The sequence below is a fragment of the Clarias gariepinus genome, chromosome 1 (assembly GCF_024256425.1).
Source record: "Clarias gariepinus isolate MV-2021 ecotype Netherlands chromosome 1, CGAR_prim_01v2, whole genome shotgun sequence".
In the NCBI taxonomy this organism is placed as follows: domain Eukaryota; kingdom Metazoa; phylum Chordata; class Actinopteri; order Siluriformes; family Clariidae; genus Clarias; species Clarias gariepinus.
The window spans coordinates 50,617,442-50,633,233 of record NC_071100.1 but is presented as its reverse complement, the minus strand read 5'-3'; the positions used below and the strand labels follow the sequence as shown (position 1 = coordinate 50,633,233).

The window sequence follows — 15,792 nt, the reverse complement described above, 5'->3', positions numbered from 1 at the left end:
AAAAGTCCAGTTGCAGAAGATCTTCATTCCAAAGACATTTAAAAACCTATGTCTGTCTGTCAGTCTGTCTCTCCGTCTCGCTGTCTGTTTGTCTCACACTCTTAGAGGTTCTATGTTTTTGTCTTATTGTCTGTTTGTCTATCTTACTGTGTTTATTTTTTCCAAGCATTCCATATTGTCTCATTGTCTGTCTCATTGTCTGTCTACCTAAATGTCTGTCTCACTATCTGTCTCCCTTTAAGCCTCACAGTCTGCGCGTTTTACTGTCTAATCTGTCTCTTTCACTCTCTTTCTGACTCACTGCACGTCTGCCATATTGTCTTATTCACTGTATATCAGTCTCACTGTCTCTCTCACTCTCTGCCTAACTGTCTGTATTTCCCATTGCCTGTCTCACTGTCTGTCTCATTGTTTGTCTCACTCTCTCTATGCCTCACCGTCTGCCTGTTTCATGTCTCCCTTTATGGCACGGTGTGTGTCTGAGTTACTTTCTGTCTGTATCACTATATGTCTGCCTTTTTGTCTGTTTCACTTTCAATCAGTCTCACTGTCTGCCTAACTGTCTTTCTCACTGCCCACTTTCTGTCTGCCTCACCGTCTGTCTCACTCTCTGCCTCACTGTATATCTGACTCACTTTTGGTCTAGCTCACTATCTGTCTCACTGTCTGTCTGCCTCACTGTTTGTGTGCTTCACTGTCTGCTTACTGTCTTTCTCACTGTCTGTCTGACGCACTTTCTGTCTGTCTTATTTTCTGTCTGTCTCACTATCTGTCTCACTGTCTGTCTGCCTCACTGTTTGTGTGTCTTACTGTTTGCTCACTATCTGTCTCACTGTCTGTCTGCCTCACTGTTTGTGTGCGTCACTGACTTTCTGTCTGTCTTACTTTCTGTCTCTCACTTGTCTGTCAAACTGTCTGTCTGCCTTACCGTCTGTCTCAATCTCTGCCTTACTGTCTATCTGACTCACTTTTAGTCTAGCTCACTATCTGTCTCACTGCCTGTCTGCCACACTGTTTGTATGTCTCACTGGTTGTGTGCCTTACTTTCTGTCTGTCTCAATATCTGTCTCACTGTTTGCCTCACTGTCTGTCCGCCTCACTGTCTGTTTTGGCTTACTGTTAGTCTGCCTCACATTATTATGGTTACACTGTCTGCCTGTTTGGCTGTCTCACTTTAATTATTTACGCAAACATTCAAACTAATAGATGTAGCCTTTAACACTGCCTCACTGTCTGTCTGTTTGTCTATACTAAACCATTACTACAATACAATATGAGTATGTGTGTGTATGTGTACAGTATGTGTGTATACAGTGGTGTGAAAAACTATTTGCCCCCTTCCCAATTTCTTATTCTTTTGCATGTTTGTCACACTAAAATGTTTCTGATCATCAAAAACCGTTAACTATTAGTCAAAGATAACATAATTGAACACAAAATGCAGTTTTTAAATGAAGGTTTACGTTATTAAGGGAGAAAAAAACTTCAAATCTACATGGCCCTGTGTGAAAAAGTGATTGCCCCCCTTGTTAAAAAATAACTTAACTGTGGTTCTTCACACCTGAGTTCAATTTCTGTAGTCACCCCCAGGCCTGATTACTGCCACACCTGTTTCAATCAAGAAATCACTTAAATAGGAGCTACCTGACACAGAGAAGTAGACCAAAAGCACCTCAAAAGCTAGACATCATGCCAAGATCCAAAGAAATTCAGGAACAAATGAGAACAAAAGTAATTGAGATCTATCAGTCTGGTAAAGGTTATAAAGCCATTTCTAAAGCTTTGGGACTCCAGCGAACCACAGTGAGAGCCATTATCCACAAATGGCAAAAACATGGAACAGTGGTGAACCTTCCCAGGAGTGGCCGGCCGACCAAAATTACCCCAAGAGCGCAGAGACAACTCATCCGAGAGGCCACAAAAGACCCCAGGACAACATCTAAAGAACTGCAGGCCTCACTTGCCTCAATTAAGGTCAGTGTTCACGACTCCACCATAAGAAAGAGACTGGGCAAAAACGGCCTGCATGGCAGATTTCCAAGGCGCAAACCACTTTTAAGCAAAAAAAACATTAAGGCTCGTCTCAATTTTGCTAAAAAACATCTCAATGATTGCCAAGACTTTTGGGAAAATACCTTGTGGACCGACGAGACAAAAGTTGAACTTTTTGAAATGTGCGTGTCCCGTTACATCTGGCGTAAAAGTAACACAGCATTTCAGAAAAAGAACATCATACCAACAGTAAAATATGGTGGTGGTAGTGTAATGGTCTGGGGTTGTTTTGCTGCTTCAGGACCTGGAAGGCTTGCTGTGATAGATGGAACCATGAATTCTACTGTCTACCAAAAAATCCTGAAGGAGAATGTCCGGCCATCTGTTCGTCAACTCAAGCTGAAGCGATCTTGGGTGCTGCAGCAGGACAATGACCCAAAACACACCAGCAAATCCACCTCTGAATGGCTGAAGAAAAACAAAATGAAGACTTTGGAGTGGCCTAGTCAAAGTCCTGACCTGAATCCTATTGAGATGTTGTGGCATGACCTTAAAAAGGCGATTCATGCTAGAAAACCATCAAATAAAGCTGAATTACAACAATTCTGCAAAGATGAGTGGGCCAAAATTCCTCCAGAGCGCTGTAAAAGACTCGTTGCAAGTTATCGCAAACGCTTGATTGCAGTTATTGCTGCTAAGGGTGGCCCAACCAGTTATTAGGTTCAGGGGGCAATTACTTTTTCACACAGGGCCATGTAGGTTTGGATTTTTTTTCTCCCTAAATAATAAAAACCATCATTTAAAAACTGCATTTTGTGTTTACTTGTGTTATCTTTGACTAATAGTTAAATGTGTTTGATGATCAGAAACATTTTGTGTGACAAACATGCAAAAGAATAAGAAATCAGGAAGGGGCAAATAGTTTTTCACACCACTGTATGTATGTGTATGTGTATATGCGTGTGTATGTATGTATGTATGTGTGTGTATGTGTGTGTGTGTATGTGTGTGTGTGTGTATGTGTGTGTATGTGTGTATGTACAGTATGTGTGTGTGTGTGTATGTGTGTGTGTTGGTTTTTGTGGTTTAAGAGGACTTTTGACCTGAATACGCACCAGCATTAAAGGGACATTTCCGTTTATGAGGACAGGGGCCATGTCCTTATAAATCCGACCTTGTAGCAGTCATTATCTCAGTCTAGGGATCAATTCTGTACCGTTTTTGGCCCCATGTCCGTATAGACCACATAAACCTGAAAAAATACCACACACTGTGTGTTCTCTAACCCCTCCATGCGCCCCTGTAGACCGGTCGCGGAACTGCACCTACGTCATTAAGAATTTGCATATATACACAAGTGTAAGTTTTCCCGGTCTCTGATTGGCTGGCTACAAGAATCCTCGTCGGTGATTGGCCAGCAGTAACAGGAGAAGCGCTTCCGCTAAGGGGCGGGACCTTAGAGGGACCGTGCACATATAAGGCCTCGCTAAGAGGCGGGACTTCCTTTAAGACACAGCTGCAGGTGATTTATTACAGCGGGGTTTTAATCCACGGAGTTTGTAAAGTAATATAACACACGACGAATTAATATCGAGTTTGGACTCTCTGCACCCTGGAGAAGAGGACATCGGTGTCGGAAGCCGCTGCCATATGAAAGGTGAGTTATAACGCCGTTTAATCGGTTTAATTACTGCACGTGAGTTAGTTTGGTTTGTTTAGTCAGTTAAACGGCGCCAGAAAGTGTCGCGTGCGCTGTTAAAGGCGCGCGCAGATACATATAAGTGTTTAAAATATTAATTTAACTTTTGGTCAATTAGTTTTAAGCTGTTTTATTATATTTAATATATAAATTGAGCGTGTGACACGCGCCTGTGACGTCACGGTAGCGCGTCGTCATGACTACAGTCTTTGTTTGGGGGGGGGGTGAGAGGGGGGGTGAGGGGGGACTCGCAGTACAGTGTTCTGGTTAAGATAAACATATAAATTAACACAAATTATAAATAAACACAGATTAATATGAAGTTGACCATAAATGAAGTGGTATAAAGGAGGTTTTCCTCTGTGAAACAGTCTGATTAAAACATGATGATGATGATGAGGAGGAGGAGGAAGCCCAGTCCACTGGAGGAGGCCACACACTTCAGCCTTAAGAAGGAAGATCAAGATGGTCTGGAAGCTCAGTTTATAAATGAGTTTAAAGGTAAGTGTTACGTGTTCAGGTGGGATTGTTTAATTAATGATTAATGTCTCAGGTACATGACATGCTGTACTCCTCTTATTTAGGGAGAGGTGTGTTTAGTTGTACTGACTTTGATGAGGGAGATTTCCTATTGGAGTACAGAGGGGATCTCATAAGCAGAGAAGAATGTGAGCGGAGGCAAAGAATATATCATGATGCCCTCAAAGTGTTCATGTATGAATTTTGATTCAATGGCAAATTCCTTTGGTATGTACAAATATTATATACGTGGGGGAGATGTGGAAGTTATTTGCATGGTTATTTAGCACTAATGATCAGGGCTCATGTTCACCAAGCGTCTCAGAGTCGGAAATCGCTCCTACTGCAATTCCTAAATGGTCAAAAACTTCAGAATGACGCTATTTTGGCCTTATTTTCATGAGTGGGGAGGGGTAAGAGCTATTCATCAAGATTCTTAAAATAGGAAATCATTCCTATCTTCACCAAAATGTTGGAGAGCGCCGGAGGTGTCCTAACTGGTTAGGAATAGTGAGGAAGTGGTGTTCAGGCAGTAACACATGTAGAGGAGAGATGCTTAGAGCACAGAGCTCATAACGGGCATGTTTAGACAAAAATGGGGTGGGGGAGTAAAACTTTTTCTCTGGCTACTAATTCCAGCAGTCCGAAATAATAAATTAAACTTCATAGATCACGCACATTTCCCCACCATGCAGCATGAATGCATAATCCATGGCACATATTAAAATAATTATATTCATATATACATTTTATCTTGTATTAAATTATTTAAGTGAACTGTTTTCTTGTTTCCTTGTTATGAGCAGCACTTCATCGTTTCATTAACATGGCGTATCCCCATGTTTCTCACTCCTCAGGGGTACGTGTAACAAACTGACTGGTTACTCTGATGCTTTTACATATTGCATCCATTGACTTTTTATCTTTAGAGGTAAGAGTAGGACAGAATATTACTTCAATTATTTCTTTACATTTTACTCCCTTCGCCACAAGCAAAACACTCTCATCCTCTCGTTTTATTTGAAGTCATGTTGATCAGATTATGACTGACCTAGACAGCTCTATTATAGGGGCTTTAATCAGTTGTGATTGGAGCAGAGTGATTAGAATAACGTCATGCAGCGAGTCACACATCTATAGGTTTTGTTCATGTGCATAAAACCTTCACATATCTGCCGCTGATTTTAGCATTTCACTTTTTCACCGTTTAAAACTTTGTACACTTTACAACACCTCCTATAATGTGCAGACTACTTTGCGGCTCTGTGTCGTAAAAAGTGACGTCTCACACTTTCCTTGTCGCAGTCTTACTCCTTGCCGAAAGTAAGAATAGAAAGCTTTATAAATAACCTATATGTCCTTCTCTGAGGTGTCTTTAGTCCTAAATAAACTTTGATTCCTATGAGTGATTCTGAGATGCTTAGTAAATATGGGCCCAGTTTTATTTTCTTAAAGACCATTGACCATTAAATATTCAATGATAATGTTTTCAAATAATATAATATTCGATGAGAAGCTTTTGGTGCTGATATTCTCAGTTGTTGTGTCTATTTGGAATAAGAAGTATGTATTATTGTAATAGTAATGTATTATTAAGAGATTCACTGTCATTTGTTCAGTGTTGATGCAGCCCTGGATGATGGCTCCCTTGGGAGACTGGTGAATGATGATCATCTAAAACCAAACTGCAGAATGAAGACCATCCGTGTGGATGGTAAACCTCATCTTTGTTTATTTGCCATAAGAAGCATCTGTCCTGGTGAAGAGATCACATACAATTACGGCGATTCTGAGTGGCCATGGCGATGCAAGGTATGTAGATGTTAGTAATTTTGTGCATTATTTTAAAGCATTGGTGTATATTAAATGCTTTAAGCAGTTTAACACACTTAACATCTGGTTTCTGCCAGAGAATGTGTCTTACAGTCTGTTGATATAAGTTCAGGAGCAGGATGCTAATTTTTCCCTTCAAAGTTTTTTTTTTTTTTTTTGCATCCTTTGTCTATGGAATCATGCTCACTGTGTTGTTAGGGATAGTCCATAAGGACGCTAGTTCTTGGGACAGTGTTCTGTATTAGCGTTTATAAATTGGTATCAGGTCTAAAACAGTGCTGATGTGCCTGTTCGCATGCAACATGTTTAGCATTCATTGCGAAAACATTGGCACATGGAGAAACACAATTGCAGCTCAAACTGTGAGCTAAATAGCGATATCCAATATTTAGCATGTCTGTAATGTAAGTTAACTGACTTTTGATAAATTCAATATTTAAGTTTGCATATACAGTAGTATAGCCACTTCTGTGTGAAAGCTTTATAAGATTATAAGAAATAAGATTGCTGAGTCGACTGATTACATGAAATAGCATAAAAATATTTTTGTTTGCTTGCTTTATGCCCGTAAATATTTAAAACCTTCAAAACTTTTTTTAGATGACATCGTCTAAGAATTCACCACCTCCAGAACAAAAAGATACAGCAGATAAAAAGGCATCCAAAAAGGTGATGTAGAAAAGAGTAAAGTGTTATTCTTACGATTACAGTTACTCTTACAAATGTGTGCACTGTTTATTATATCTGTGCACAGTGTGGACATTGTAGCGTTTTTATTTTCTGAATATGCAAACTTTGACTTTATCTTTTGTATACATTGTTTGATATTCTGCTGGATAAGTGTTTTTTCTTTCTCTTAGTAAAAGTGTTTCTGAATGTGAAATTTTATTTCTTAGTGCCCGATAAGTGAGTTGCCATCAGACAGTGCTGCCTGTGAAGAACTGACCGTAGAAACAGACGAGGTAAATTAGTTATTCTGCATTTAAGTAAAGTTGTGTTTGTGAGAACTGTGTTGACGTACACATTTAGTGCAGTGTTCTACCTTTCTGTAGCTGAATATAACCTGATAATTGTTTTGTTCATCATTCTACCCATGAATTAAACACCTCATCTCAGTCAGAAGTCAGAGCTGAAGTAGAATTTAATATTCAAACCCTTTGCCTGTAGTAGAATATTTTTCTTTTTCTTGAATTTCAGGTTACCCTTGGTATGGCCCAATTGTCCTCAGAGAAGCAGAATTATATTGAGAAGAACGGTGGGGAGAAGGTAATATTGAGAATTACATGATTCAGGAAAATGATTACCTGTAGTCTTTACCTATTGAGCTATAAGTCTAATACCTGGATGTTTTTCTATTCTTAATATTTCCAGGTTTATCCTGTCAAAGAGTCGTTGGTTAAAGAGGAGCTGAGCTTTTGCTTATCAACACAAGGACTTGAACAGGTATTTAAATATTTAGATGGATTTGTTAGACATTATTTACAGTATTTCACCTTTTTTATTAAAACTGGAACAACACATTGTCAGTATAGGTTTTAATACTGTGTGAATGTGTTTGTATACACCGTTCCACACTGTGCCTAACCCCAGGTTATCATCTTTCTAAACCCTACATTTAACTCCATGTAAAGGAGTGTTTCACACTTGAAATTAAGGAGTGGGATTATCACAGCATTTTACCTGTTGTTCTAAAACACTGCTCTGTAGCAGGATCCACACCGCTTCTGCAGGGTTAACACCGCATTGTGGTGCCAAACATGTACAGTGTGGAACAAAGCAGGGGTAGAATGTTATGACTTGATACTTAGCAACATACAACCATCAGAAAGGCCTTGTGTAGAGTCACAGAAACTGACCAGCGTACACCTCATATCAATAACTCCACACGCTGTGTAAACAGCCATATCACCATCTGAGGAAAGTGTAAATACTGAAAGAATACTGTTATAAACACCTGAATTGGAGTAATAAAAAAAAAACATTGCAGAACTCTTAAAACAGTCGAATTATTATTGGGAAAGTGTTTTGTAGTGTTGATAAAGTTGTGTAAGACATAAATCTGTTTTATAAGGACATCCCCCTGAACATGTTCTAAGAGTATGTCCTGACTGAAGAATCTGTGTGTTGTGAGTTTTACAAAAACCTTGTCTATGAGGACACTAGTTATTATTGGGACAGTGTACTGTATTAGTGTTTATAAAATTGTGTATGACTGAAACCAGTTTTAAGAGAACACTGTTTTATTAGGACATCCTCAGAACATGTTCTCAGTGTTTGATCTGACTGAAGAATCTCAGTGTGTTGTTAGTTTTACAAAAACCTTGTTTATGAGGACACTTGTTTTTAACAGGGACACGGGGTGGGAGATGATTCTTTGGGCCAAGGAAATGCAAAATTTTAATTTAAAATTTATATATAGAAACACAATTGCAGCTTAAACTGTAAGCTGAATAGCGATAGCCAAGATTAAGCATGTCTATGATGCAAGTTAATTGACTGATGTAAGTTAATTGACTGATGTAAGTTAATTGACTGATGTAAGTTAATTGACTGATGTAAGTTAATTGACTGATGTAAGTTAATTGACTGATGTAAGTTAATTGATAAATTAAATATTTAAGTCTGTATATACAGTCTGCCTATACAGGAGTATAGCCACTTCTGTGTAAAAGGTAGTAACGAAATAAGATTGCTAAGTCGACTGATCACATGAAATGGCATGGAAAAAAATGTTTGCTTGCTTTATGCCTGTAAATATTTTAAACCTTTAAAACTGTTTTTAGATGACATCATTTAAGAATTCACCGACACCAGAACAACAGGATACATCAGATAAAAAGGCATCCAAGAAGTTGATGTAAGTGACACTTTTTTTTTCCTTACGAGTACAGTTACTTTTGACAGCTAGTCAAGTTCTTCCACACCAAACGTGCTCATCCATGTCTTTATGGACCTTGCTTTGTGCACTCGTGTGCAGTCATGTTGGAACAATTAAATTCAATTTTATTTAAATAGCGCTTTTAACAATTGGCATTGTCCCAAAGCAGCTTCACACAATCAGGAACAGGAAGGGGACATCCCTAACCGGTCCCCAAAAAGTTGAAAGGATGAAATTGTCTAAAATGTCTTGCTATGCTTGAGCATTCAGAGTTTTTCACTGGAAATAAAGGGCTGAAACCCCTGAAAAACAACCTCACACCAGTTCCAACATGACTGCACACCAGTGCACAAAGCAAGGGTCCATAAAGACATACAGAACATCAACAGATGCCTTTAAAAAGCTCTATACTTCAGAGAGTTGATTTCACACACTGCCTTAGTTACACTGATTGAGGCCAAATTTAACAAACCATTAACACTATCATTCACCCAAGATGTACAGTGTCTTTATCAGTTCCTTGAGAAGACTGCAAATATGGCGTTTGGGAAACTCAAAGAAACATCATCTCAGGTCTACATTGATCTAGCCAAAGCAACACTTGCAAGAATGATTGTTTTTAATCATAGACATGCTGGCGATGTGTAAAAAATGCTGCAAGTTTTCAGGAAAGGGACAGTACTGCTCTTCATGATTTTGCCCTGGGCCTCAGCAAATTTTAACAGAAACTCTGCAGTCATTTTAGTCCATGTTTGATGTTGTGTGCATGTTAAACACATTTTGACATTTCTCATGTCACTTTTACTTTAAGGTGAGATTGTGTGACAGTGTGAAGCCAGTGGACCTGATGCTGAAGATAACGTTCCTGCTGGTGCCTCTAATCATGTAGGTATGGACTCATCTTTATGTATATCTGTTAATTTTTTAACCCATAATTGTATTTAGGGAATAATTACCTATAGACTAAATGTTTTATATAGTTGAAATGTTTACATTTATTAATTAGTGCATGACTAGAATATTGTTGAAATTAGAGATGCTATATTTAGGACGAATTTAGTTATTTCTTTCCTTTAAATATACTTTTCCTCTGTATTACACAGCTTTAAATTTGTAATCAAGCAAGTTGTTAAGTGGTTAAACTGTATATGGTCAGGTTTTATAAAGTGTTTTTATAATTTCCATTAAATATGTGATGTCCATACTGTAGTGGCAATATTTTAAGGCATATGCTGTATGTATAGTGTTGCAGTACATGGGGAAGTTCCTATTATGCAGATGTACAATTCAGGGAGATTATAGGTAAAATGTCTTTCATATTGACACCAATATGCATAAAATTACCTTTTATAAAACTTGAGAATGTACACTTGAACTACTTGTTCAACTTAAGTCAATGAAACCTTGTTGAAACCAGATATTTACATACACTTTCAGAAAAAAAAAACAGTTCTTTCTTTACTGAAAAAAATAAGGGTACAAAAGTTTTCCTGTTTTACTTTGATTTAATGTTTGACAGTAAAGGAACAAAAGGTTTTTTTTTTATTTAGTATTATTAATTAATTTTTCAAGTGCATGTAAGTATCTGGTTTTAACTGTATATAGCTTTTCTCAATTGTCATAAAGTAGTAGTTATAAAGCAGCTTTACGTAGAATAAACATGATGGAAATACAGAAAAATCAGGAAAGGATAAATAGTATCACTTGGCTGTAAAATGACTTGGCTTGGCTTGTTGCACCACTCATTTTGGGCCCCACTTTGGCCTATTTTCGGCCCAGCAAAAAGAAGCCCCAGACCTTACATTTCCACCACCATGCATCACTGTTCGTAGAATGTTCTTTTTTTAGAATTCAGAGTAGCAGTGATCAATATAGGTTGTTTTACATATTGTATTTTCTTCAGATGTTTGCTGGCCGTATAATTAGAATTTTGGGTATGTGCTTAAGAACTGTTGAGGTTTCTTATCAGTGCATTGCTTATGTCTTGCAGGTATTCAGAAGATGCCCACTGAAACACCTCCTGAAGTTTCTCAAGGTACCTGAGATTTTACATTGGAATATAGCCAGCAATGTAAGTACATGAACCTCCCACAAAATTCAGGCTTAATAAAGTAAGTATTCTTATGTACAGGAAATGAGTCCGGGACAAAGATTGGGAACCCATGAATAAGTTGAAGAGTGTGTTGGTCCAATGCTGGGATTTTTTTACAACTGTGATGAAACTTTTGAAAGCACATATAACTAAAGGGAAACTCGGCACTTTGTCTGAATGCCAGCAGTGTTAGACTTTGTAAGAAATGGAGGTCTTTGCTTGAAAAGGAAAGCCCAAAATAAGTGATACACAAGCAAGTACGTTATTTCTTTAAGATTTTTTTGTCCACTTATTTTGTTTTTCATTTACATATGCAGCAGATTGTTTTTAAATTCTACAGTTGTTCTTAAATTCTGCTTTAACATTTTATTTTGAATAACTGGTTTAGGTTTCATCTTATGTTTTATTGATTATATATATAGCTATGCCTTGTTTTATTTAGATTGTTTTGAATGGTTCAATGGATTAAGATGCCTATGAAAGTACATAGTTGTACATGATGGATGTCTGTTTCTTCACTTGGCATGCTTGAACTAAAAAAAAGTTTTTCAATATTATCTAAGGGATAAAAATTTTATATAATAGTACTTGTGTTTATCCTGGCAATGCACTGTTGTAAATTTTGTGTGTTGCATTTGGATATGTTCCAATAAAACACATTTGTCCCTGTAGTACTGTAAGATCTTTTATTGTGTGTTGTATTTGCAAAACGGTTCTTTCAAATCACCTTGGTCCTGGCAATGCACAGTATTGTCATGTTTGTGTGTTGTTTACTATAATGTGCCAGTAAAACACATTTGTTCCTATAAACTAGCAAATTTACTTTTTCTGTGTGTTGTAAACTGCAAGGCGTCATAAATCAGTAGGACCTAGTAAACCCCAATTTTCACAGGGGCGGGTACTTTTAGGAGTGGGCGGGGAAGTCCTTATGTACCACTTAAATATCATGTTATCATATTTTGAGTTCTGTTGTGTGTATAGGAAATCCTGAGTGAGGTTCTTTTTCTGCAGAACAAAAGAAATTTTTTGATAGTATTCTCATCTCTGTAAAGCATTGGGAAAGGTGGGTCCCCTTAAACCACCACCCTACTGGTTTGGCCTTTAAAGACCTTATAAACCACAAAAACCAGTATGTGTGTGTGTGTGTGTGTGTGTGTGTGTGTGTGTGATAATTCGTGTTGCGGCCCCTTTAAGACTCGCTCCAGGAGGAAACAGGAAGTTTCTGCTCCATGAACATTAACACAAAGAAACAAACCGAAAGAGTGTGTGTGTGTGACATGGCGGGGATTAAAGGTGATTATTTAAAGACATGTTCAGATAGTTTAGATTTTAACTTCTGTAAGAATGAAACACTGAGACTTTAATTAAACTCTCAGAGCGACGCAGTGTGTGTGTGTGTGTGTGTATGTGTGTGTGTGTGTTGTTCCACCATCTCTATAGAACAATTTAAAGTTTTTATACTGTGTGTGTGTGTGTTTGTGTGTGTGTACTGGAGACTGTACTGTGTGTGTGTGTGTGTGTGTGTGTGTACTGGAGACTGTACTGTGACTGATTTTACACAGTCACATTATAAACATTTTATCTTAAACAATTAATTAATGATCGGATTAAAAGTCCTGGGAGAAATGTACACTGCGTTTAGAAAAACAAACAAACAAAACAACAACAATCTTCTGTTTGTGACGTTAAAAGTTTCCAAGTTATCTTTAAGTGCTTTAACATGCTGTGGCCTGTAGGGGGCAGCAGACTCAATGGTTTAACCTGAAGTCCAGCACTTGTCATAGTTTATTTCTCTAATGATATTATAAGAGTTCTGTTTTTGTTTTTGTTTTTTAAACACTTCCTGTCTCAGCACTGGTCAGTCTGTCATTCAGCGGCGCCCTTGGACTGACCTTCCTGCTCCTGGGCTGCGCGTTGGAGCAGTTTGGGTACGTCATCTACTGTACAGAACATTTGTCTTGTTTTTAAGTTTGATTGTGTATGCTTTGTATTTTTTACTGTGTGTGTGTGTGTGTGTGTGTGTGTGTGTTTGGGCTTTGCAGAGTGTACTGGCCTCTGTTCGTGCTGATTTTCTATGTGATCTCGCCGCTGCCACACTTAATCGCCACCAGGCTCGGAGACAGCACGGACTCCTCCAGCAATGTCTGCAGGGAACTGGCACACTTCATAACCACGGGGATCGTGATCTCAGCTTTCGGGCTGCCCGTCATACTGGCACGCAAAGAAGTGGTAGGATGGGGGGTGGTTTTACATTTTGCATCAGTCTCAGGCAATATTTCTTCCATGATTGTTAATCTTAAGTTACAAATGATTCATAATGCGTTATAACGTAAAATTTAGGAAATGTGGGGACGTTTTATTTAAATTTGAATAAAATGTAACTAATACTAAAAGACTTTAAAAATCACATGAGCCATCATTTTGTTCACAATAGAACATAGAGAACATTACGAAAGTAAAAAAACTGAAAATTTTTATACTTTATCCACTAAACGAGCTCGTTCTAAATTCCATGCTTGCTGCAGGTCTCAAAATAGTTGGGACGGGGCAACACATGGCTGAAAAAGCAAGAAATTTTGAAAAGATTCTGCTGGAGAACATCTAGCATTGGGTCTTTAACATGATTAGCTGTATAAGAAGGGATGTCTTAGAGAGGCGGAGTCTTTCAGAAGTAAACATGGGCAGAGGCTCTCCAATCCGTGAAAGAGTGCAGATGAAGGCTTTGCAAATCTCATCATGTACAGTGCACGACATCATCAAAAGTTTCAGAAATCAAAAGACCTGGAGAAATCTCTGTGCGTGAGGGACAAGGCCAAAGACCTTTGTTGGATGTCCGTGGTCCTCAGGCTCTCAGACGACACTGCGTCACTCATCGGCGTGATTGTGTTATTGATGTTATTAAATGGGCCCAGGAATACTTCCAGAAACCACTGTCTGTAAACATAATTCGCCGAGCCATCTGCAGGTGCCAACTAAAGCTCTCTCATGCAATAAGGAAGCCATATGTGAACCTGGTCCAGACCGCCGTCGTGTCGTGTGGACCGAGGCTCATTTAAAATAAACAGTTTCAAAGTGGAAGAGTGTTCTATGGTCAGACGAGTCCAAATTTGACATTCTTGAAAATCATGGACGCCGTGTCCTCGGGGCTGAAGAGGAGGGAGAACTTCCAGCGTCTTATTAGTGTTAATTTCAAAAGCCAGGTTCTGTGAGGGTATGGGGGGCATAAGTGCGTACGGTACGGGCAGCTGGTGTGTTCTGGAAGACACTATGAATGCTGAAAGGTATATAAAGGTTTTGGATGATGTTTCAGGCCTTGTGTATTTCAGTAGAACAAAACCACATACTGCAGCTATTACAACACCATGGTTTCGTAGTAGAAGAGTCCAGGTTCTGAATTGGCCTGCAGTTTAGATCTTTCACCTGTAGAGAACATTCAACGCATCATTAAATGAAAGATTCGCCACAGACGACCACAAACTCTTCAGCAGCTGGAAATCGAATCAGGCAAGAATGAGACCAAATTCTAACCAAAACTTCACAAACTCATAACCTCATCACCCAGACTTCTTCAAACTGTCTGGAAAAGAAGAGGAGACGCTACACCATGGGGGTATCCATTTAGTGGATAAAAGTGTAAAAGTTCTCAGTTTAAGCATTTCTTATGTTCTCTTCGTTTTATTGTGAATAAAATATTGTCTCGTTTAATTTGAAAGTCTTGTTTTTCAGTTATAGTTCAATTTTATTTAAAAAAAAAACATCCAAATTTTCCAGAATTTGGCTTCTAGGTGATAATGTAACATCAGGAATCATATTCAAATGACTCTGATTTACACTCAGATTCAAATGATTCAAATATCATGTGATGCTCCTTAGTGAATCAGATTACAAATGACATGACACATGAATCACGTTTAATTGACACCGATGCATAAAAAAAAAAAAAAGAAATCATGGTCAGCGACACACACACTGTGTGATACCACTGATAATTTAATCCTGGACTCGTATTCAAGTCAAGAACGAAATGTTAAACTTGAATGAATCCCGAGTCTGATTGATTCACTGAACTGACTCACCTTGTGTTCTTTAAACAGATCAAATGGGGGGCCTGCGGGTTGGTGATGGCGGGAAACAGCGTCATCTTCCTCACCATCCTCGGCTTCTTCCTGGTGTTCGGCAACAGCGATGACTTTAGCTGGGAGCAGTGGTAAAGCCGCATCTGAGGACGGGTTGCCAGATCTAGAGGGAATCCGAATGTTTTTTTTTGTTCTGAGGAGAGGGAAGTGGGTGCAATACGGGGGGGAGGGGGAGGAGTTAAGGCTAAGCTTTATTAGTAACATTAACGGCGGTGTTGTTAAGGGCCGGGGAAAGGGGGGGGGGATATATGGGTTGGGGATTCGTCAGGGCGAGGAAGAAGGAACATCAGTGTCCTTTCACTGAATCGCCAAGTCCCGCTTTAAACCAACACACACGCTTCTTATTAAAAACTGACGTCACATTGGGTAATGTAGGATGTGCGCTTTACGTAAGGTTTTCACTTCATTCATGCTGGATTTATAATCGACACTAGTTTAGTAAAAATAATCGCAAACAGCTAGAGCATTCCAGAGGGATTGTTACCTTATGGAAATGTGGGTATAATTAACAAGAAAAAAAAAACAAACACAAAAAACACTTGCTGACGTAAAGCATAAAGCGTCTCTGTGTCCAGACAAAGCGTCTGTCATACTAATATGTCAAAAAAAAAAAGAAACTGGACCCCTCACTGGCCTTTAGCGA

At 38.7% G+C, this 15,792-nt stretch overlaps 2 protein-coding genes across 7 annotated transcripts; both read left to right on the top strand.

Annotated features, from left to right (window-relative positions):
- The first annotated feature begins 3,069 nt into the window (after positions 1–3,069).
- On the top strand, positions 3,070–11,684 carry LOC128522293 (N-lysine methyltransferase KMT5A-A-like). Of its 6 annotated transcripts, none has more exons than XM_053495598.1 (11): positions 3,070–3,649; positions 4,063–4,192; positions 4,276–4,405; positions 5,830–6,022; positions 6,644–6,712; positions 6,940–7,005; positions 7,241–7,309; positions 7,415–7,486; positions 9,733–9,806; positions 10,912–10,956; positions 11,053–11,684. In XM_053495598.1, the coding sequence occupies exons 2-10, from the start codon at positions 4,075–4,077 to the stop codon at positions 10,931–10,933; spliced, it is 813 nt and encodes a 270-aa protein (XP_053351573.1). In that variant the 5' UTR covers positions 3,070–3,649; positions 4,063–4,074; the 3' UTR covers positions 10,934–10,956; positions 11,053–11,684. The 6 variants fall into 6 exon arrangements, 3 of the variants coding, with proteins under 3 accessions (XP_053351573.1, XP_053351575.1, XP_053351574.1); XR_008359212.1 differs by lacking the exon at positions 3,070–3,649 and adding an exon at positions 8,827–8,900 and having other exon boundaries at positions 3,977–4,192; positions 9,733–9,810; positions 11,053–11,065; XR_008359206.1 differs by lacking the exon at positions 3,070–3,649 and adding an exon at positions 8,827–8,900 and having other exon boundaries at positions 3,977–4,192; positions 10,912–11,684.
- A 488-nt stretch (positions 11,685–12,172) lies between these two features.
- LOC128522345 (leptin receptor gene-related protein-like) lies at positions 12,173–15,584 on the top strand. Its single transcript, XM_053495601.1, has 4 exons — positions 12,173–12,306; positions 12,866–12,941; positions 13,056–13,242; positions 15,108–15,584. The coding sequence occupies exons 1-4, from the start codon at positions 12,243–12,245 to the stop codon at positions 15,222–15,224; spliced, it is 444 nt and encodes a 147-aa protein (XP_053351576.1). The 5' UTR covers positions 12,173–12,242; the 3' UTR covers positions 15,225–15,584.
- Positions 15,585–15,792: the final 208 nt, after the last annotated feature.

Coding starts and splice junctions, on each gene's coding strand:
- LOC128522293 (XM_053495598.1), top strand. CDS start 4,075: ATGATGATGATGATGAGGAGGAGGAGGAAGCCCAGTCCACTGGAGGAG. Junction 4,406..5,829: donor GATGCCCTCAAAGTGTTCAT/GTATGAATTTTG, acceptor TCATTTGTTCAG/TGTTGATGCAGCCCTGGATG. Junction 6,023..6,643: donor AGTGGCCATGGCGATGCAAG/GTATGTAGATGT, acceptor AACTTTTTTTAG/ATGACATCGTCTAAGAATTC.
- LOC128522345 (XM_053495601.1), top strand. CDS start 12,243: ATGAACATTAACACAAAGAAACAAACCGAAAGAGTGTGTGTGTGTGAC. Junction 12,307..12,865: donor TGACATGGCGGGGATTAAAG/GTGATTATTTAA, acceptor TTCCTGTCTCAG/CACTGGTCAGTCTGTCATTC. Junction 12,942..13,055: donor TGCGCGTTGGAGCAGTTTGG/GTACGTCATCTA, acceptor TGGGCTTTGCAG/AGTGTACTGGCCTCTGTTCG.